The 24,383-nt window shown below is 45.9% G+C and overlaps 1 protein-coding gene across 2 annotated transcripts; it reads right to left on the bottom strand.

Annotated features, from left to right (window-relative positions):
- Window positions 1-19,166: 19,166 nt before the first annotated feature.
- vrtn (vertebrae development associated) lies at window positions 19,167-23,498 on the bottom strand. 2 transcript variants are annotated; one of them, XM_046299010.1, is made up of 6 exons: window positions 23,231-23,498; window positions 21,986-22,299; window positions 21,119-21,735; window positions 20,816-20,908; window positions 20,241-20,579; window positions 19,167-20,094 (listed from the first exon to the last, which is right to left on the bottom strand). In XM_046299010.1, the coding sequence occupies exons 2-6, from the start codon at window positions 22,295-22,297 to the stop codon at window positions 19,227-19,229; spliced, it is 2,229 nt and encodes a 742-aa protein (XP_046154966.1). In that variant the 5' UTR covers window positions 22,298-22,299; window positions 23,231-23,498; the 3' UTR covers window positions 19,167-19,226. The 2 variants fall into 2 exon arrangements, with proteins under 2 accessions (XP_046154966.1, XP_046154965.1); XM_046299009.1 differs by having other exon boundaries at window positions 21,986-22,302.
- Window positions 23,499-24,383: the final 885 nt, after the last annotated feature.

Below are 24,383 nucleotides of genomic sequence, written 5' to 3' on the forward strand. Positions count from 1 at the left end.
TGCAGACAGACTGAAACACGCCAGCCCCTCCCTCCACTGCAACGACAGACTGAAACACACCAGCCCCTCCATCCACTGCAGCGACAGACTGAAACACAGCCCCTCCCTCCAGCGACAGACCTCCAGCCCCTCCATCCACTGCAACGACAGACTGAAACACACCAGCCCCTCCCTCCACTGCAACGACAGACTGAAACACACCAGCTTCCTCCCTCCACTGCAGCGACAGACTGAAACACACCAGCTTCCTCCCTCCACTGCAGCGACAGACTGAAACACACCAGCCCCTCCCTCCACTGCAGCGACAGACTGAAACACACCAGCCCCTCCACTGCAGCGACAGACTGAAACACACCAGCCCCTCCACTGCAGCGACAGACTGAAACACACCAGCCCCTCCCTCCACTGCAACGACAGACTGAAACACACCAGCCCCTCCCTCCACTGCAACGACAGACTGAAACACACCAGCCCCTCCCTCCACTGCAGCGACAGACTGAAACACACCAGCCCCCTCCCTCCACTGCAGCGACAGACTGAAACACACCAGCCCCTCCACTGCAAAGACAGACTGAAACACGCCAGCCCCTCCACTGCAACGACAGACTGAAACACACCAGCCACCTCCCTCCACTGCAGCGACAGACTGAAACACACCAGCTTCCTCCCTCCACTGCAGCGACAGACTGAAACACAACACACCAGCCCCCTCCACTGCAGCGACAGACTGAAACACACCAGCCCCTCCACTGCAGCGACAGACTGAAACACACCAGCCCCTCCACTGCAGCGACAGACTGAAACACACCAGCCCCTCCACTGCAGCGACAGACTGAAAAACACCAGCCCCTCCACTGCAGCGACAGACTGAAACACACCAGCCCCTCCACTGCAATGACAGACTGAAACACACCAGCCCCTCCACTGCAGCGACAGACTGAAACACACCAGCTTCCTCCCTCCACTGCAGCGACAGACTGAAACACACCAGCCCCTCCACTGCAGCGACAGACTGAAACACACCAGCTTCCTCCCTCCACTGCAACGACAGACTGAAACACACCAGCCCCTCCACTGCAGCGACAGACTGAAACACGCCAGCCCCTCCCTCCACTGCAACGACAGACTGAAACACACCAGCCCTCCCTCCACTGCAGCGACAGACTGAAACACACCAGCCCCTCCACTGCAGCGACAGACTGAAACACACCAGCCCCTCCACTGCAACGACAGACTGAAACACACCAGCCCCTCCCTCCACTGCAACGACAGACTGAAACACACCAGCTTCCTCCCTCCACTGCAGCGACAGACTGAAACACACCAGCTTCCTCCCTCCACTGCAGCGACAGACTGAAACACACCAGCCCCTCCACTGCAGCGACAGACTGAAACACACCAGCCCCTCCACTGCAGCGACAGACTGAAACACACCAGCCCCTCCCTCCACTGCAGCGACAGACTGAAACACACCAGCCCCTCCCTCCACTGCAGCGACAGACTGAAACACACCAGCCCCTCCACTGCAATGACAGACTGAAACACACCAGCCCCTCCACTGCAGCGACAGACTGAAACACACCAGCTTCCTCCCTCCACTGCAACGACAGACTGAAACACACCAGCCCCTCCACTGCAGCGACAGACTGAAACACGCCAGCCCCTCCCTACACTGCAACGACAGACTGAAACACACCAGCCCCTCCCTCCACTGCAGCGACAGACTGAAACACACCAGCTTCCTCCCTCCACTGCAGCGACAGACTGAAACACACCAGCTCCCTCCCTCCACTGCAGTGACAGACTGAAACACACCAGCCCCTCCACTGCAGCGACAGACTGAAACACACCAGCCCCTCCCTCCACTGCAGCGACAGACTGAAACACACCAGCCCCTCCCTACACTGCAACGACAGACTGAAAGACACCAGCTTCCTCCCTCCACTGCAGCGACAGACTGAAACACACCAGCCCCTCCACTGCAGCGACAGACTAAAACACACCAGCCCCTCCCTCCACTGCAACGACAGACTGAAACACACCAGCCCATCCACTGCAACGACAGACTGAAACACACCAGCCCCTCCACTGCAGCGACAGACTGAAACACACCAGCCCCTCCACTGCAGCGACAGACTTAAACACACCAGCCCTCCCTCTACTGCAGCGACAGACTGAAACACACCAGCCCCTCCCTCCACTGCAGCGACAGACTGAAACACACCAGCCCCTCCACTGCAGCGACAGACTGAAACACACCTGCCCCTCCACTGCAGCGACAGACTGAAACACACCAGCCCCTCCCTCTACTGCAGCGACAGACTGAAACACACCAGCCCCTCCCTCCACTGCAGCGACAGACTGAAACACGCCAGCCCCCTCCCTCCACTGCAGCGACAGACTGAAACACACCTGCCCCTCCACTGCAACGACAGACTGAAACACACCAGCCCCTCCCTCCACTGCAGCGACAGACTGAAACACGCCAGCCCCTCCACTGCAACGACAGACTGAAACATGCCAGCCCACTCCCTCCACTGCAGCGACAGACTGAAACATGCCAGCCCACTCCCTCCACTGCAGCGACAGACTGAAACATGCCAGCCCACTCCCTCCACTGCAGCGACAGACTGAAACACACCAGCTTCCTCCCTCCACTGCAGCGACAGACTGAAACACACCAGCTTCCTCCCTCCACTGCAGCGACAGACTGAAACACACCAGCTTCCTCCCTCCACTGCAGCGACAGACTGAAACACACCAGCCCCTCCACTGCAACGACAGACTGAAACACACCAGCCCCTCCCTCCAGACTGAAACACACCAGCCCCCCCTCCACTGCAGCGACAGACTGAAACACACCAGCCCCTCCCTCCACTGCAGCGACAGACTGAAACACACCAACACACCAGACTGAAACACACCAGCCCCCTCCTCCACTGCAGCGACAGACTGAAACACACCAGCTTCCTCCCTCCACTGCAGCGACAGACTGAAACACACCAGACTCCTCCCTCCACTGCAGTGACAGACTGAAACACACCAGCCCCTCCACTGCAACGACAGACTGAAACACACCAGCCCCTCCCTCCACTGCAACAACAGACTGAAACACACCAGCCCCTCCCTCCACTGCAGCGACAGACTGAAACACACCAGCCCCTCCCTCCACTGCAACGACAGACAAAAACACGCCAGCCCCCTCCCTCCACTGCAGCAACAGACTGAAACACACCAGCCCCTCCACTGCAAAGACAGACTGAAACACGCCAGCCCCTCCACTGCAATGACAGACTGAAACACACCAGCCCTCCCTCCACTGCAGCGACAGACTGAAACACACCAGCCCCCCCTCCACTGCAGCGACAGACTGAAAGACACCAGCCCCTCCACTGCAACGACAGACTGAAACACACCAGCCCCTCCCTCCACTGCAACGACAGACTGAAACACACCAGCTTCCTCCCTCCACTGCAGCGACAGACTGAAACACACCAGCTTCCTCCCTCCACTGCAGCGACAGACTGAAACACACCAGCCCCTCCACTGCAGCGACAGACTGAAACACACCAGCCCCTCCACTGCAGCGACAGACTGAAACACACCAGCCCCTCCACTGCAGCGACAGACTGAAACACACCAGCCCCTCCACTGCAGCGACAGACTGAAAACACACCAGCCCCTCCACTGCAATGACAGACTGAAACACACCAGCCCCTCCACTGCAGCGACAGACTGAAACACACCAGCTCCCCACTGCAGCGACAGACTCCCTCCACTGCAGCGACAGACTGAAACACACCAGCCCCTCCACTGCAGCGACAGACTGAAACACACCAGCCCCTCCCTCCACTGCAACAACAGACTGAAACACACCAGCCCCTCCCTCCACTGCAGCGACAGACTGAAACACACCAGCCCCTCCACTGCAGCGACAGACTGAAACACACCAGCCCCTCCACTGCAGCGACAGACTGAAACACACCAGCCCCTCCCTCCACTGCAGCGACAGACTGAAACACACCAGCTTCCTCCCTCCACTGCAACGACAGACTGAAACACACCAGCCCCTCCACTGCAGCGACAGACTGAAACACACCAGCCCCTCCCTCCACTGCAACAACAGACTGAAACACACCAGCCCCTCCCTCCACTGCAGCGACAGACTGAAACACACCAGCCCCTCCCTCCACTGCAACGACAGACTGAAACACACCAGCCCCTCCACTGCAGCGACAGACTGAAACACGCCAGCCCCTCCCTCCACTGCAGCGACAGACTGAAACACACCAGCAGCGACAGACTCCCCCTCCCTCCACTGCAACGACAGACTGAAACACACCAGCCCCTCCACTGCAGCGACAGACTGAAACACGCCAGCCCCTCCCTCCACTGCAACAACAGACTGAAACACACCAGCCCCTCCCTCCACTGCAGCGACAGACTGAAACACACCAGCCCCTCCATCCACTGCAGCGACAGACTGAAACACACCAGCCCCTCCATCCACTGCAGCGACAGACTGAAACACACCAGCCCCTCCCTACACTGCAACGACAGACTGAAACACACCTGCCCCTCCACTGCAACGACAGACTGAAACACACCAGCTTCCTCCCTCCACTGCAGCGACAGACTGAAACACACCAGCCCCTCCCTCCACTGCAACGACAGACTGAAACACACCAGCGCCTCCCTCCACTGCAACGACAGACTGAAACACACCAGCCCCTCCCTCCACTGCAACGACAGACTGAAACACACCAGCCCCTCCCTCCACTGCAACGACAGACTGAAACACACCAGCTTCCTCCCTCCACTGCAGCGACAGACTGAAACACACCAGCTTCCTCCCTCCACTGCAATGACAGACTCATAAACAAAGTAGAATAGTGTAACAGTATAACTTTAGTCCGTCCCCTCGCCCATACCCGGACTCGAACCAGGGACCCTCTGCACACATCAACTACTGACACCCATGAAGCATCGTTACCCAATTCTCCACAACAGCTGTGGCCATTGCAGAGCAAGGGGAACCACTACTTCAAGGTCTCAGAGCAAGTGATGTTACCAATTGAAACGCTATTAGCGCGCACCACCGCTAACTAGCTAGCCAATTCACATCCATTACAATAGCATCTGTAATACAGTATTATAAAGTACTGTGTCAAGTAGAGTAGGCCAGAAGGCTAAACTGGATAACCTAACCTCTATCAAAATAAAAAGATGGCGGAGCCGCAAAAGTTCTTCTGTGCAAAGGTGTTTATTTACAAGTGATTCCGGAACAAAAAACAACAGTACTGCCATCAACATCTACCTTATGGGACAGCTTAAAAACAATGCTGCCCCATCCACAGCTCAATCCAAAAATGCCTCTCCATGACTGAGGCTCCTTTTGTAGGGCTAGCCCCTACCCTCAGAACAATTAACCCTAATTAATTAATCAATTAACAATACAAACCTACATTTTCCATGAACTAAACATACTAAAGGATATACATTGCAACACGGTTTTAAACTATCACAACATAACATTTACAACATTACATCACTACTGACAATATCTTTCAATATGCCCATATGCATTAATGAGCCATTTGGGACAGGCACTATAAAGCCAACCCAATTCCCTTAGCTCGGGTCCTTTTCCAGCATACCCGGAAGCTACAGAGATGGAGAGAGAGGAACAGAACAAACAAACAAACAATGCGCTCATCCACAACATTGATAAGTATAATAATTATTGTATCTCTCAAATATGAACATTGACAAGTGTGAAATGCATGCACCAAGAGAGAAGTTAATTTGTGTGTCGACCCACATTGTTAACTTATCTAATAATGGCGCAGGGAGGAGTGATGAATGTGTGTGCGTTAAAGAACCAAATGCTGCCTGCGGCCAGTGACCGACTTCTACGTCACATACTGACACACACATACAGTAATGACTCACACATACTGTCACGATCGTCGTACGAACTGGAAATATAATCAGACCAACGTGCAGCATGATTTGGGTTTTAAATAAGGAAACTATATCACCCACCCTAGTCACACTCGACCTAACCAAAATAGAGAATAAAAAGGCTCTCTATGGTCAGGGTGTGACAGTACACCCCCCCCCCCCCAAAGGTGCAGACTCCGGCCGCAAAACCTGACTCTATAGGGGAGGGTCCGGGTGGGCATCTAGCGTCAGTGGCACCTCTGGTGCGGGACTTTGCCCCTAACTATCCTATTCCCTCATGCTCTATTGTTCTTTCCTGTGATATTGACTAAGATTCTGGATGATGTTTTATGGAGATTTCAAGCTATTTAGGAACACTAGGCTTCCACCCCAGCCAAAGGTACAACACGATACCACAAGCAATAGGATAATTGATTAATTGTCTAAATCAATGTGTGTGTGACCGAGCCGAGAGCTCACCTTTCCACACAGCCAGAGAGTTGAGTTCACCTTTCTACACAGCCAGCCCAGCACTCTTCATCATTGTGGGATGAGGAGCATCACTACCCCCTAGTGGACAAATAATGCACATACAGTACCTCTCTGTCTCTAGTAAAATGTTGGTTGATGAGTGGACTGCTGTAGTATTGTATTTAGAGATTGTAGTTTATGATGGTAGTTCTCATGTTTTATTTGTTTACTGAGAAGCTAATTGGTATCCATGAAAACAGCTTTACCACTCAGTCTGAGAGACACACAAACGTTTATGCACGACACACACACACACACACACACACACACACACACACACACACACACACACACACACACACACACACACACACACACACACACACACACACACACACACACACACACACACACACACAACTCTCTCTGTTATATGCTAATGCAGGAAGGCTCCAACTCCCACAGCCCCCAGCCAAACCAGATAAACAAAGTGCTGTTTAGCACCTCAGACAGACTCTATAATCTGGGGGGGGGAGAACAGTGTGATTAGAAATGATTAGATTGGGGTACACAAGATTGGGGGGGGGGGGGACTCCACATTTATGGTGACCAGAAAAGGTTACAGAAGATGGTGAAATTACCTAGCCTATCAGAGGGCAAGTTGGAGCCATTACCTATATGTCCTATACTGAAGTTTTGGAAAAGGAGTTTCTCCTGACCACACGACCATATAAGGAAAACCATCTGTTCAAGGTGGTCAGTACATGAAGTGTGTCGGCAGTGTGGTTTACTAGGTGTTGCAAGGTCAAGCAAAGAGAGAGTCCACCACTCCTCGATAGTCTCCTCCCAGCGAGGAAGTTCTAGTGTGTCCAGCTCTCTATCACAGGAAGACTTTTGGTATTTGATTAGGATCCCCCATTAGCTGTTGCAAAAAAAACAACAGCAGCTACTCTTCCTGGAGTCAACATGAAATATGATATAATACAGAACATTAATAGACAAGAACAGAACTACATCAAAACAATGTTTTAAAAATGCACACGTAGCCTACATACCAATACATACACACGATCTACAATGGCAAGAGAAATGTTTGTGAACCTGTTTGATATTACCTGGATTTCTGCATATATTTCATCATAAAATTTGATCTGATCTTCATCTAAGTCACAATAATAGACTAACAGTCTGCTTAAACTATTAACATGCAAATTGTATTTCTTGTCCATATTGAATACATACATCATTTAAAATATTCACAGTGTGGGTTGGGGGAAAGTATGTGAACCCCTAGGCTAATGACTTCTCCAAAACCTAAATGGAGTCAGTAGTCAGCTAACCTTTAGTCCAATCAATGAGATGAGATCGGAGATGTTGATTAGAAAGCTGGAAAGGGTTACAAAAGTATCTCTAAAAGCCTTGGATGTTCATCAGTCCACGGAAAGACAAATTGTCTATAAATGGAGAAAGTTCAGCACAGTTGCTACTCCCTAGGAGTGGCTGTCCTGCAAAGATGGCTGCAAGACCACAGCACAGAAAGCTCAATGAGGTTAGGAAGAATCCTAGCGTGCTGCTAAAGACTTATAGAAATCTATGGAACATGCTAACATCTCTGTTGACGAGTCTACGATACGTAAAACAGTAAACAAGAATGTTGATGGGAGGACACCACGGAAAAAACCACTGCTGTCCAAAAAAACATTGCTGCACGTCTGAAGTTTGCAAAAGAGCACCTGGATGTTCCACAGCGCTACTGGAACAATATCCTGTGGACAGATGAAACTACAGTTGTTTGGAAGGAACACACAGTAGTATGTACTCACGACGCCAGGACAGCGGAGTCAATCACCACCTTCCGGAGACACCTGAAACCCCACCTCTTTAAGGAATACCTAGGATAGGATAAAGTAATCCTTCTCACCCCCCCCCCCCCTCAAAAGATTTAGATGCACTATTGTAAAGTGGCTGTTCCACTGGATGTCATAAGGTGAATGCACCAATTTGTAAGTCGCTCTGGATAAGAGCGTCTGCTAAATGACTTAAATGTAAATGTATGTGTGGAGAAAAAAAGGCACAGCACACCAATATTGAAACCCCATCCCAATGGTAAAGTTTGGTGGAGGGAGCATGATGTCCTGACTTAGAGCATCTGGACGGTTCCACAGCGCTACTGGAACAATTTCCTGTGGACAGATGAAACTACAGTTGTTGTTTGGTGGAGGGAGCATGATGTCCTGACTTAGAGCATCTGGACGGTTCGGACTTAGAATATGTGAGCAACTACAAATACGCAGGTGTCTGGCTAGACTGTAAACTCTCCTTCCAGACTCATTAAGCATCTCCAATCAAAACATTAAATCTAGAATAGGCTTCCTATTTCACAACAAAGCATCCTTCACTCATGCTGCCAAACATACCCTCGTAAAACTGACTATCCTACCGATCCTTGACTTCGGCGATGTCATTTACAAAATAGCCTCCAACACTCTACTCAGAAAATTGGATGTAGTCTATCACAGTGGTTTTCGTTTTGTCACCAAAGCCCCATATACTACCCACCACTGCAACCTGTTCGCTCTTGCTGGCTGGCCCTCGCTTCATACTCGCTGCCAAACCCACTGGCTCCAGGTCATCTACAAGACCCTGCTAGGTAAAGCCCTGCCTTATCTCAGCTCACTGGTCACCATAACAACACTCACCCGTAGTACGCGCTCCAGCATGTATATCTCACTCGCTCCAGCAGTTATATCTCACTGGTCACTATAACAACACCCACCCGTAGCACACGCTCTAGCAGGTATATCTCACTGGTCACCATAACAACACCCACCCGTAGCACGCGCTCCAGCAGGTATCTCACTGGTCACCATAACAACACCCACACGTAGCACGGGCTCCAGCAGGTATATGTCACTGGTCACTATAACAACATCCACCCGTAGCACGCGCTCCAGCAGGTATATCTCACTGGTCACCATAACAACACCCACACGTAGCACGCGCTCCAGCAGGTATATCTCACTCGCTCCAGCATGTATATCTCACTGGTCACCATAACAACACCGACACGTAGCATGCGCTCCAGCAGGTATATCTCACTGGTCACTATAACAACTACAAATACGCAGGTGTCTGGCTAGACTGTAAACTCTCCTTCCAGACTCATTAAGCATCTCCAATCAAAACATTAAATCTAGAATAGGCTTCCTATTTCACAACAAAGCATCCTTCACTCATGCTGCCAAACATACCCTCGTAAAACTGACTATCCTACCGATCCTCGACTTCGGCGATGTCATTTACAAAATAGCCTCCAACACTCTACTCAGAAAATTGGATGCAGTCTATCACAGTGGCTTTCGTTTTGTCACCAAAGCCCCATATACTACCCACCACTGCAACCTGTTCGCTCTTGCTGGCTGGCCCTCGCTTCATACTCGCTGCCAAACCCACTGGCTCCAGGTCATCTACAAGACCCTGCTAGGTAAAGCCCCGCCTTATCTCAGCTCACTGGTCACCATAACAACACTCACCCGTAGTACGCGCTCCAGCATGTATATCTCACTCGCTCCAGCAGTTATAGCTCACTGGTCACCATAACAACACTCACCAGTAGCACGCGCTCCAGCAGGTATATCTCACCGGTCACCCCCAAAGATAACACCTATTTTGCCACCTTTCCTTCCAGTTCTCTGCTGCTAATGACTGGAACCAATTGCAAAAATAAATTGGAGACATATCTCCCTCACTAACATTAAGCATCAGCTGTCAGAGCAGCTTACTGATCGCTGCAGCTGTACACAGCCTGTCTGTAAATAGCCCATCCAACTACCTACCTCATCCCTAGATTTGTTTTTGTCTTTCTGCTCTTTTGCACACCAGTATTTGTACTTGCACATCTCTCACTCCAGTGTTAATTGCTAAATTGTAATTACTTCTCCCCTATGGCCTATTTATTGCCTTACTTCATTTGCACGCACTGTATACAGATGTTTCTATTGTGTTATTGACTGTACGTTTGTTTATCCTATGTGTAACTCTGTGTTGTTTGTGTGGCACTGCTTTGCTTTATCTTGGCCAGGTCACATTTGTAAATGAGAACGTGTTCTCAACTGGCCACCTGGTTAAATAAAGGTGTTCTCAACTGGCCACCTGGTTAAATAAAGGTGTTCTCAACTAGCCACCTGGTTAAATAAAGGTGTTCTCAACTGGCCACCTGGTTAAATAAAGGTGTTCTCAACTGGCCACCTGGTTAAATAAAGGTGTTCTCAACTGGCCACCTGGTTAAATAAAGGTGTTCTCAACTGGCCACCTGGTTAAATAAAGGTGTTCTCAACTGGCCACCTGGTTAAATAAAGGTGTTCTCAACTAGCCACCTGGTTAAATAAAGGTGTTCTCAACTAGCCACCTGGTTAAATAAAGGTGTTCTCAACTGGCCACCTGGTTAAATAAAGGTGTTCTCAACTGGCCACCTGGTTAAATAAAGGTGTTCTCAACTAGCCTACCTGGTTAAATAAAGGTGTTCTCAACTAGCCACCTGGTTAAATAAAGGTGTTCTCAACTGGCCACCTGGTTAAATAAAGGTGTTCTCAACTAGCCTACCTGGTTAAATAAAGGTGTTCTCAACTAGCCCACCTGGTTAAATAAAGGTGTTCTCAACTAGCCTACCTGGTTAAATAAAGGTGTTCTCAACTAGCCCACCTGGTTAAATAAAGGTGTTCTCAACTAGCCCACCTGGTTAAATAAAGGTGTTCTCAACTAGCCTACCTGGTTAAATAAAGGTGTTCTCAACTAGCCCACCTGGTTAAATAAAGGTGTTCTCAACTAGCCCACCTGGTTAAATAAAGGTGTTCTCAACTAGCCTACCTGGTTAAATAAAGGTGTTCTCAACTAGCCTACCTGGTTAAATAAAGGTGTTCTCAACTAGCCCACCTGGTTAAATAAAGGTGAAATACATTTTAAAAAATACATTAAAAAAAATGTTTTGGGGCTGCTTTGCAGCCTCAGGGCCTGGACAGTTTGCTATCATCGACGGAAAAATGAATACCCAAATTTATCAAGACATTTCGCAGGAGAATGTTAGGCCATCTGTCTGCCAATTGAAGCTCAAAGGAAGTTGGGTGATGCAACAGGACAACGACCCAAAACACAGAAGTACAACAACAAGAAAAATACTGGAGTGGACCAGAGTCTGACCGTTTGAGATGCTGTGGCATGACCTCAAGAGAGGAGTTCACACCAGACATCCCAAGAATATTGTGGAACTGAAACTATTTTGTAAAAAGGAATGGTCCAAAATTCCCCCTGACCGTTGTGCCAGTCTGATCTGAAACTACAGAAAACGTTTGGTTGAGGTTATTGCTGCCAAAGGAGGGTCAACCAGTTATTAAATCCAAGGGTTCACATACTTTTCCCACCCTGCACTGTGAATGTTTACACGGTGTGTTCAATAAAGACATGAAAACATATTTGTTTGTGTGTTAGTTTAAACAGACTGTCTATTGTTGTGACCTAGATGAAGATCAGATCTCATTTGATGATAGAATTACCTGGATTTCTGCATAGATTGTAAAGGGCCCACATACTTTTTCTCGCAACTGTAGGTTAAAAATCTGCCACACCGTCTTTGAATCAGCTGTTGTTTTCTCAGAGAAGAAACACATTTCCAATTGGCTCATTCATCCCCCTCCTCTCCCCTGTAACAATTCCCCAGGTCGTTGCTGCAAATGAGAACGTGTTCTCAGTCAACTTACCTGGTAAAATAACAGATAAATAAATACAAATATTTTTTTTAAATTCAAAACCACACTACATATCCTTTTATCTATGAAAGGTCTTTCACAACTAGCTCAATTCCTTTTCATTATTTACACATTTCTTTGGGATTTCACCTATATAAACGGAATTTGCCTCAGCGGAGGAGTTATTTCATGCCAATGCGTTTGTTTCCATGTTTTCCTCTCCCCCATTACCTTTGACCTTTTTCAAAGTGTTGAGGAGAGAACTGAGGACAGGAGGCAAAGCAAAACCAAAACTGGGATCCTTCCACAGTGGAAGCTCCACAAGATGGTGAAAGCTATCCGAGGGAACGACGGAGCTATTTTCACGTGAGTAGAAAATACTGTACAAGGCCAATCTGTTCAGATCAACAGAACGCGAGGAGCCTTTGGATAGGCTGTAGGGTTCTCTGATGGCCCTCCTGATACCCAATCTGGTCTCTCCTTCCCAAAAAGATTGGATAGGTTTCCCCTTCCTCCCCCACCATCTCTACCCAGGCCCCAGATCTTTCTCTATGCACCTCTAGAACTCGTCTCCTTACACCTCTCTCCCCATGCATACAATTACACCCCCACCCCTCCCCAATGCATACAATTACACCCCCACCCCTCCCCGCATACAATTACACCCCTCCCCGCCAGACATTCCCTTCATTAGCACAAGTACAGTAGAGCAGACAGAAAGGAGACTAGGCAGAAATCAACATGGTCAAAGATTGAGTTGTGCATTTCATGCACTGTAAATCCCTATGGGGGTGGGGGGGGGGTAAACAGAGTTGCTGAGTTTGGCTTTACTACCATCTCTCTCTTATGCGGTCAGACAATCTCGTCTGAACGTTAAGACAATTAAATAAACACTATGGATGTGTACCTGTAATACGACCAGAGCATTAGACAATACAATAGAAACACTATGGTTGTGTACCTGTAATACGACCAGAGCATTAGACAATAGAAACACTATGGTTGTGTTTTCAAATACTTGTTGGTCGGCTACCTGTAATACGACCGGAGCATTAGACAATACAATAGAAACACTATGGTTGTGTACCTGTAATACGACCAGAGCATTAGACAATAGAAACACTATGGTTGTGTTTTCAAATACTTGTTGGTCGGCTACCTGTAATACAACCAGAGCATTAGACAATAGAAACACTATGGTTGTGTTTTCAAATACTTGTTGGTCGGCTACCTGTAATACGACCAGAGCATTAGACAATAGAAACACTATGGTTGTGTTTTCAAATACTTGTTGGTCGGCTACCTGTAATACGACCGGAGCATTAGACAATAGAAACACTATGGTTGTGTTTTCAAATACTTGTTGGTCGGCTACCTGTAATACAACCAGAGCATTAGACAATAGAAACACTATGGTTGTGTTTTCAAATACTTGTTGGTCGGCTACCTGTAATACAACCAGAGTATTAGACAATAGAAACACTATGGTTGTGTTTTCAAATACTTGTTGGTCGGCTACCTGTAATACAACCAGAGCATTAGACAATAGAAACACTATGGTTGTGTTTTCAAATACTTGTTGGTCGGCTACCTGTAATACAACCAGAGCATTAGACAATAGAAACACTATGGTTGTGTTTTCAAATACTTGTTGGTCGGCTACCTGTAATACGACCGGAGCATTAGACAATACAATAGAAACACTATGGTTGTGTTTTCAAATACTTGTTGGTCGGCTACCTGTAATACAACCAGAGCATTAGACAATAGAAACACTATGGTTGTGTTTTCAAATACTTGTTGGTCGGCTACCTGTAATACGACCGGAGCATTAGACAATACAATAGAAACACTATGGTTGTGTACCTGTAATACGACCAGAGCATTAGACAATACAATAGAAACACTATGGTTGTGTACCTGTAATACGACCAGAGCATTAGACAATACAATAGAAACACTATGGATGTGTACCTGTAATACGACCAGAGCATTAGACAATAGAAACACTATGGATGTGTACCTGTAATACGACCAGAGCATTAGACAATACAATAGAAACACTATGGTTGTGTACCTGTAATACGACAATACAATAGACCTGAAGAACCTATCTATTCCTACTTCCTCACACCATTTGCACACACTGTATATAGACTTTTTCTATTGTGTTAGACTGTACGTTTGTTTATTCCAGGTGTAACTCTGTTGTTTTTGTCGCTCTGCTTTTGCTTGGCCAAGTCCTAATTGTAAATGAGAACTTGTTCTCAACTGACCTACCTGGTTAAATAAAGGTGAAATAAATAAATAAAATGCAACTGGTCCACTGCTCTCAGCTTTGATAATGGTAATTATGACATGATATACACATTACATTCTGCCACTCAGAAATCATGAGATGGGTGAGAAATCTGTTGATTTTTTGAGCACAGTTAGAAAATGAACCACCAAACTATGACTCATTGACATAGCAGTGGGAGAAAGCCATCAATTGAAAACCCCCCCTCCCCCCCCTTGAAGCGGATTGGTCAATACCACTGATGCCGAAGCGGATTGTTCAATACCACAGCGGATTGGTCAATACCACTGATGCCGAAGCGGATTGGTCAATACCACTGATGCTGAAGCGGATTGGTCAATACCACTGATGCCGTAGCGGATTGGTCAATACCACTGATGCCGAAGCGGATTGGTCAATACCACAGCGGATTGGTCAATACTACTGATGCCGAAGCGGATTGGTCAATACCACTGATGCTGAAGCGGATTGGTCAATACCACTGATGCCGAAGCGGATTGGTCAATACCACTGATGCCGAAGCGGATTGGTCAATACCACTGATGCCGAAGCGGATTGGTCAATACCACTGATGCTGAAGCGGATTGGTCAATACCACTGATGCCGAAGCGGATTGGTCAATACCACAGCGGATTGGTCAATACCACAGGATTGGTCAATACCACTGATGCCGAAGCGGATTGGTCAATACCACTGTGATCACTGTATTTTGTGTCTGTTAAACAGATTAGTCCATCATAGTCTCCTCAAGCTAGGGGGACAATGAACTACAACAGAATAAAATCACACTAAACTAAAGCAAGAACCTGCTGCCAGGTATATGAATGGAGCTAGAAGCTCTAGGAGTCATCCAATCAAGAACAAGCAGAGTTTGAGTTGGTGGTTTATTGTTATTCTGCCTTGTAGCAACAAAAGAACATTTTACAAGAAAATATTTTTTTTTAAATGGAGAAAACAATATTTTCACTTTGTGAGTGAGAAAAATATGGTTGTTGTACACTCCAACAGACAAAACAAATAAATATGCAGAAATTGAAATATAAAAATGTTTGGTTAAGTTTGATGGCAGTTATACACCAGTGTCTAAAATGTCAGAAAAAAAAATGTTTTGAGAAAAAAAAGAAGATATAACTGGACATTTAAAAAAAATGTAAAAGAAAAACATAATTAATCAAAACTAACATACCACAGTTTAAGACTTCACATGTTAAGAAGATACTTCACAGAATAGTTACCAGATAAAAATATTGGTAGTTAAAAAATAAAAAGCATGGTAAATTAGCAAGAAAAATAGAGATTCATAACAGAAATATATACTTAATCAGGCCAATTAGTACATTCTAAGTACATGTTCTGGTAGTGAGTCCAGAAGTGTTGTAAAACCTTCATTAGTAAACAAATCAATGAAAATAAAACAAAATGTCTTGAACCCTGTAACACATGCTGGAAAACCAATGAACCCTCTCATACTGTAAGTAGCATTGGGGTGGCGGGTAGCCTAGTGGTTAAAGCATTGGACTAGTAACCGAAAGGTTGCTAGATCGAATCCCCGAGCTGACAAGGTAGAAATGTGTCATTCTGCCCCTTTAACAAGGCAGTGGATGAACACTTCAATTGTAAAAAAAAAAAAATGTGTGTGGGTGGAATCAAAACTCGGTGTTTGCAGAACACGCTTGGAAAACGCTTGGAAAACAAAAGGGATTTAAACAATAAAGGAGAAACTTGATTCCTGAAGCCTTTCCCGATAACTCAAGACTTCTTTCAACGCATCACAGCTTAAACTAGATCTAATAAAAAAAGGTCAACCACTATGAATCTTCTAGAACAGATAGACATCAAATGGATGAACAAAAACAGCAGACCTTGAGAAACAATTAAGGAACTAAAATGGTGTTGAACACAATACTGAGAGAGAAATTAAAACCAACATTACTGAGAGATGAAAACCCATCATAATGAGAGAGATGGGATTATAAAACCCATCATAATGAGAGATGAAAACCCATCATAATGAGAGAGATGGGATTATAAAACCCATCATAATGAGACAGGATTATAAAACCCATCATAATGAGAGAGATGGGATTATAAAACCCATCATAATGAGAGAGATGGGATTATAAAACCCATCATAATGAGAGAGATGGGATTATAAAACCCATCATAATGAGAGAGATGGGATTATAAAACCCATCATAATGAGAGAGATGGGATTATAAAACCCATCATAATAAGAGAGACAGGATTATAAAACCCATCATAATGAGAGAGACAGGATTATAAAACCCATCATAATGAGAGAGACAGGATTATAAAACCCATCATAATGAGAGAGACAGGATTATAAAACCCATCATAATGAGAGAGACAGGATTATAAAACCCATCATAATGAGAGAGACAGGATTATAAAACCCATCATAATGAGAGAGACAGGATTATAAAACCCATCATAATGAGAGAGACAGGATTATAAAACCCATCATAATGAGAGAGACGGGATTATAAAACCCATCATAATGAGAGAGACGGGATTATAAAACCCATCATAATGAGAGAGAAAACCCAACATTAATGAGGATTATAAAACCCATCATAATGAGAGAGACAGGATTATAAAACCCATCATAATGAGAGATGACAGGATTATAAAACCCATCATAATGAGAGAGATGGGATTATAAAACCCATCATAATGAGAGAGACAGGATTATAAAACCCATCATAATGAGATTAAAGAATCATACTGAGAGGATTATAAAACCCATCATAATGAGAGAGACAGGATTATAAAACCCATCATAATGAGAGACGGGATTATAAAACCCATCATAATGAGAGAGACAGGATTATAAAACCCATCATAATGAGAGAGATGGGATTATAAAACCAATCATAATGAGAGAGACGGGATTATAAAACCCATCATACTGAGAGAGGGGATTAAAACGAATCATACTGAGAGAGGGGATTAAAACGAATCATACTGAGAGAGGGGATTAAAATGAATCATACTGAGAGAGAAATTAAAACCAACATTACTGAGAGATGAAAACCCATCATAATGAGAGATGGGATTAAAACGATTCATATTGAGAGAGAAATTAAAACCAACATTACTGAGAGATGAAAACCCATCATAATGAGAGAGACGGGATTATAAAACCAATCATAATGAGAGAGATGGGATTATAAAACCCATCATAATGAGAGAGACGGGATTATAAAACCCATCATACTGAGAGAGGGGATTAAAACGAATCATACTGAGAGAGGGGATTAAAATGAATCATACTGAGAGAGAAATTAAAACCAACATTACTGAGAGATGAAAACCCATCATAATGAGAGATGGGATTAAAACGATTCATATTGAGAGAGAAATTAAAACCAACATTACTGAGAGATGAAAACCCATCATAATGAGAGAGATGGGATTATAAAACCCATCATAATGAGAGAGATGGGATTATAAAACCCATCATAATGAGAGAGACGGGATTATAAAACCCATCATACTGAGAGAGGGGATTATAAAACCCATCATAATGAGAGAGACGGGATTATAAAACCCATCATAATGAGAGAGATGGGATTATAAAACCCATCATAATGAGAGAGACGGGATTATAAAACCCATCATAATGAGAGAGACGGGATTATAAAACCCATCATAATGAGAGAGACAGGATTATAAAACCCATCATAATGAGAGAGATGGGATTAAAACCAAGACTAGAGAGACAAGAGAAGCAGAAACAACCAGCCTCAAACAAAGAGCCATTTAAATAAAGCCCCACTGTCACCGTCATGGTGACTTTCAACTGCCTTTTGCCTGGAGGCCAGCGGAACATTAGTGGACCAGTGTCTTTTCACACACATGCAAATGTCCATGAGCTGAAGGTGATAGGTAAAGGAATGGAGGGAGGAGGGGAACAGACAAGGAGAGAAGGACAAATCAAGATTAAAGATGCGTTTAGCTACAATTCCAATGCATTAGGCTTCACCCACGTGCTCTACCCAAACAAATAGTGTGTTCAGTTGAAGAAAAATCAACATTTTTAAAGAGGGTGAGATGATACTGATGGCTCTGTTTGAGGAAGTGAAGGAGGGAGAAGGGATTGTTTAGGATTCTGAAGAGACAAGAGAGCATTTCAGTTTGTTACAGGGACACCGTTCTGCTTAAATCTAGTGTAACAGAGTATGCCCTCTCTCTCTCAGCCATGCCCTCCCTCTCTCCCTCTCTCTCAGCCATGCCCTCCCTCTCTCTCAGCCATGCCCTCCCTCCCTCTCAGCCATGCCCTCCCTCCCTCTCTCCATGCCTCTCTCTCTCTCTCAGCCTCCCTCAGCCATCTCTCTCTCTCTCTCTCCCTCCCTCAGCCATGCCCTCTCTCTCTCCCTCCCTCAGCCATGCCCTCTCTCTCTCCCTCCCTCAGCCATGCCCTCTCTCTCTCTCTCTCCCTCCCTCAGCCATGCTCTCTCTCTCTCTCTCTCCCTCCCTCAGCCATGCTCTCTCTCGCTCTCTCAGCCATGCTCTCTCTCGCTCTCTCAGCCATGCTCTCTCTCTCTCTCAGCCATGCTCTCTCTCTCTCTCTCAGCCATGCCCTCCCTCTCTCTCTCAGCCATGCCCTCCCCTCTCTCAGCCATGCCCTCTCTCGCTCTCTCAGCCATGCCCGCCCTCCCTCTCTCTCTCTCTCAGCCATGCCCTCTCTCTCTCTTTCTCAGCCATGCTCCCTCTCTCTCTCTCTCAGCCATGCCCCTTCTCTCTCTCTCTCAGCCATGTACCAGTGGCACTCCGTGATGCAGGGCTCTCTTCCACATATAGTAGGTGGAACGGGGAGTCAGGGGGAAGAAGGACCTGAACTCTTTGAAGGTGGGGAAGGACTTCTCCTCGAAGCGTTTCTGGAGGAACAGTTTGGCCTTGGCCTTGAAGTTAGCCAGGGCCACCAGATCCATCACAAACATCTGGTCGTCTGTTGTGGTGGTAGACATCTTGGTTGGGTTGGGGAGGGGCAAAGGGGACATGGGTAAAGGGAGGGGAGCATCGAATGCGGGTGTCACAAAAGTCATTGTGGAAGGGCCTCTCAGACCCTCTGTTGGATCCCCCCCCAAGAACAACACGTCCCGAGTCACGTCCTGAGTCACGTCCTGAGTCACGTCCTGAGTCAGACCCCTCGTCTTTATCTCCATCACGCCGTTAACATTCTCCGTTACTGCGTTGTTGTTTTCCATAATATTCTCAGGCCTGTTCACCTCTAGAGACAGAGACGGATGGGTGCTTTTCTCCTTCCTGTTTTGACTCGGGCCGTTGCGCCACATCCAATAGAAACAGAGTGACAGGGAGGGGTAGTTCACTTTGAACTTGGACATCGGCCATCTTGACATCCACACCTTCACCTTGGCTGCTTCTCTCAGCTTCTTCCTGTGTAGGAACGCCATCCTGAACCCTTTGTGGTTGTTTCTACAAATCTTCATTCTGGGGAAGACAGCAGCAGCATGACCATGTCTCTCAGTACCCCCGATAGGAGACAGTCCACCAGTGGAACTACTCTTATCCACATCAGAGTTGCCTTCACTACTCCTAGCCTTGTAGCCTCTATTGAACAGCATGGCTTCCCTTCTCCAGTTGTAGTAAGTGGATCTGTATTCATTCAAATTAAACTTGTGTTAAATTGCATTTAAAATTGTAACACACTTAGTAAAATCAATAAAATGAAGGAGATGAATAAACGAACAAAGACAATGATTGATTAAAGGCTATATAGCAATTAAATCCTTGTCACTGACCTGGAGATGCCTGGGAAGCTCCTCTTGAAGATCCTGAAGGGGAATGAGGTGTTCATAGCGATGCAGTTCTGAAGAACTTTCTTGGCTTCCTGCATCAGCGCCAGGTTCTGGGCCCGTTCCCCGTCCACCTTATCATTGTTGTAGTTCAGGCCGAACATACCGGCCACGCTGTCTTGGTGCTCTGGGTCTGGCTCTACCTCTTTGTCCTCCTCCTGCCTGGGCTTTGTCTCTGGGGAGGACCAGGACTCTTGCTCCGTGCTGTCCCCTGGACTCACCTCGTCCGTGGAGAAACTACCACCGGACGAGATCAGCTCGTGCTTCCAGGCATAGTAGGTGGACCTGGGAGAGAATGACATTGTTGTTGTCCCAAAAGGAAAGGTAATTCAGCAGCAACAGAAGTATACAAGACAGCGGTAGCATAACTACAGCATTCTGGGCACAGAAAAGTCAAGTTAAAAATCTAGATATTTTTTTTAACCATTTAAAAAAGTTTTTTTTTTTTTTTTTTTTTTTAAATACATCATGCCATGTGGTGATCTCAACTGTATTGACAATGCTTTCAGTATCTTATTTACCGGGATATCTCAGGGAAGAACTCTTTAAACTGGTGCAGAGGCATAAGTTTCCCTTTCAGATAACACGCCTGGACGAAGTGCTTGGCCTCGTACCTTCATAGAAAGAGATTGAATTAGTATTAAATCTGTCTATGTCAGCAGAAGGTTAAATATACAGAACAAACGACACCACAATAAACACAGCACCACAACAAAACACCACAACAAAACACAAGCCATTAAAGTGCGAATGACCCAGAGTGCCATGACACTGTCATCACTATCTACGACTGATAAAAAGTATTGAGCTGTATAGACGTGGACCTGGCAGCTGATTTCTCGCGGTGCTCCTGTGTCTGCCGTCTCCAGCGGTAGAAGGTACTCTTGGTGACCTTGTACTTGTCCTTCAGACTGGAGTAGGACAGGAGAGAGTCCTGGTTGAGAAGCTCCTGGGTCTTCAACAGAGGGGGGGCCCTCTTTTCCGTGTTAGGACTGCCCATCCGGAGGTCACTAGCCTGGACTAACGCTACAAAGATTATGGGTCTAAATCTGGAGCTGGTGGAGCCCACCTCTAGCTCTCCAGACCACATAATGTGCAAGGTGATAGGATCCATGTCTTTGGGGTAGGACCTGGGTCTTATCAGGCGGTTGAAGTAGGGTCGTATCTTGAGGTTGTACATGGGGTAGACAGAATAGATGTTGCACTGGAGGACGGAGGAAAGAGCATAGAGGTGCCACATGTTGGCGTAGGAGCCGGAGAAGCAGGAGGCTTTGACATCAGCGTCAAATATAGCCTCGAGGACGGACAGGGGCAGGTTGAGCATGTCCTGGGACTCCTCGGCACACAAGCTGAACCTGGCTGCCTGCAGCATCACCTTAGAGTCGATCATACCACACAAGTAGTACCTCTTCCACAGCAGCATGTCGACTACTGTACGCACCTGGAGGGGATAGAGTACATGTTTCGGTACTTGTCAAAATACAGATTAGGCTACAAACCAGTATAGTAACTAATTATATATTTCTAAAATGCGTTGTCAGAATACAGTATTTTATATTTTGAAAACACAGAAAAATTACTTTTTTTTTAGCTCCGAGTTATCCACATTCAAAAGGACATAATTATAACCTTCATGCCTTGGAAATACAAATCCACAGAAGCAAATACAATGTGAAACACTTGCTGCTCACCTGTAGCTCCAGACTGAGACTAGTCGTCCCTACTAGCAGCATGCTGGCTGCATCAAACAACAGGTTCCCCTCTCCCTTACAGACCAGAGGCAGGAGGCCTCTGGGGGCGTCAGCAGGGTACAGGCTATGGGCCACGCCGTCGATGCCCGCCCAGCCGGGGAACTCCTGGCAAGGGGAGGAGGGCAGGGTGAAGGGGGTCAGTACCTGGTGGACCTCCAGGGCTACCCTGGTGAGGGCGTGCAGGCCGGAGCTCTCTGTAGCATCCTGAAGCTGTCCTAGAACTGACAGAACCACATCCTTCCTCTGAATCATACCTGCTGGGATACAGAGACAGAACAGAGATCTTTATATAGGAAGATGCACAAAACGTTACAGAAAGATATTGTACAGAAACTGGACAGAAACTTTCCAGTAAATTAATTCAATGTAGTGTTGTCTCTCTTGTCATTATGTGCGTTTTGTCCTATATTTAAATTTTTATTTTGAATCACAGACCCTGTCCCCGCAGGAGGCCTTATGCTTTTTAGTAGGCCTTCATTGTAAATAAGAAAGTGTTCTTAACTGACGTGCCTAGTTAAGGCAAAATAAATAAAATGAATGAAAAATGTAATTCTGCTGTTGCATGAAACATTTTCAAGAGTAGACTTAACAAGACACCTGTTTACGGTTTTTATTGAATAGGCCTTGACATACATTTGACATATATACATTTATAACTGACTGCGAATGATTGAATTCTAGTGTCCCGATGAATGTTCAAACTAACGAGAACTACACTGTTTCGTGAAGGCATATGTATATATCTGTGACAATGTTGTTTTAAAGCATTTAAAATATGTATTAAATTCCCTATTAGAACATGTAACCCGTGTAAAACACCCAATAGCAGTCTCCACGGAGATAAAAAGTCGCGTATTTACCGTGCTAAATGAAGTGCAATAATTTCAGCCTAATGCAACGCACGAAGAAGACGTGTGGCACGCAGTACAAGAATACGTGCTGAACCGAGGAACTATGGGTCATTACAATTGTAATTATTTAATTTAAAAAAGAAACAAAACAATCTCTACACTACTGATTCATGGTCATTAATTAAAAACGCGTGCGCAAAATTGCACCAGACAACTTTGCCTGAAAACAGTTTCGGACTATGTGCCAATTTTTTCTCCCGATTACATCTCTGCGCTACTTTAAACACTGCAACAGCAACAAACAAAAAAGAAGTCATTCGGGCACATTCCTTACCTGAAATATTTGGTAGAAATAGTTTTCCAAGAGGACGTCACTCACTTCTGGAGTGGCAAAATGCACAGCATAGATTTTGAGCTTTCGTTCCAGTTTCTCCCTCAGATAGTTAGTCCATTGTGTGTGCGTGTAACAATGTCATCTGCGTGCTTGCGCCAATTCAGCCAACCAAGGTCCACTCCAGATGGGTCACTTTGGAGAGAAATTTGAGAGTGATTAGCCCAACCTCCCTTCAGGAAATTGTCAATTGCCTAATAGTTTTTTTGTGTTTTTGTTTTGCCTGTGGCTTCAGAAAACACCGCACTCCTTCCTTCGCTCAGGGCCACGGTCAATATCAACGTGAAGTGTTAACAAAAGCCACGGTGTCAAAGGCTATCTGTAGAGGAACAGTTATATGGGTATATATCGAGTTGCTGACTTACTTTAAGATTTTTACAACGTTGTTATGGGTTTGTTTTGTTTGGAGTGTTTATGTTTGTGTTTTTTTCACGCTGTTGCTTAATAATTAGGCCTGGTTCATTTACAAGTTTATTTCATTTACAAGTTCTAGGGCTTTCCAAAAACATACATGTTTTACTCATATCATGCTTGTAGAATATTGAATAATTTACACAGGACATGGATTCTTTAACTTGAGTTTACATTTACATTTAAGTCATTTAGCAGACGCTCTTAACCAGAGCGACTTACAAATTGGTGCATTCACCTTATGACATCCAACAGCACGTGTTGTGTGTGTTGTGTTGTGTGTTGTGGGTGACCTGGCCTCCCTGTTTCTCCTTAGACGAGGCCTTCTTCATGGAAGTGCAGAAAAGTCCTCCAAATAACAGTGACCTCACTTTGTGTACTTTCTGTAACTTGTGCATATTAACATTGATAGTCTGATGACCCATGTCCAACCTCTCCCATTGACACGTCAGGCCAGTATCACTCTCAGAACCTGTACTGAACAGACTAGAGGCATTGTCCCATGTGGCTCAGTTGGTAGAGCATGGCATTTGCAAAGCAAGGGTTGTGGGTTTGATTTGGAGGACCAGTAGGAGGACCAGTATGAAAGCGTATGCACTCACTACTGTAGTGGATCTGGATCAGAGAGTCTGTTAAATGACTCACTACTGTAGTGGCTCTGGATCAGAGAGTCTGTTAAATGACT

This window comes from Oncorhynchus gorbuscha, linkage group LG14 (genome assembly GCF_021184085.1).
Source record: "Oncorhynchus gorbuscha isolate QuinsamMale2020 ecotype Even-year linkage group LG14, OgorEven_v1.0, whole genome shotgun sequence".
Lineage (NCBI taxonomy): Eukaryota > Metazoa > Chordata > Actinopteri > Salmoniformes > Salmonidae > Oncorhynchus > Oncorhynchus gorbuscha.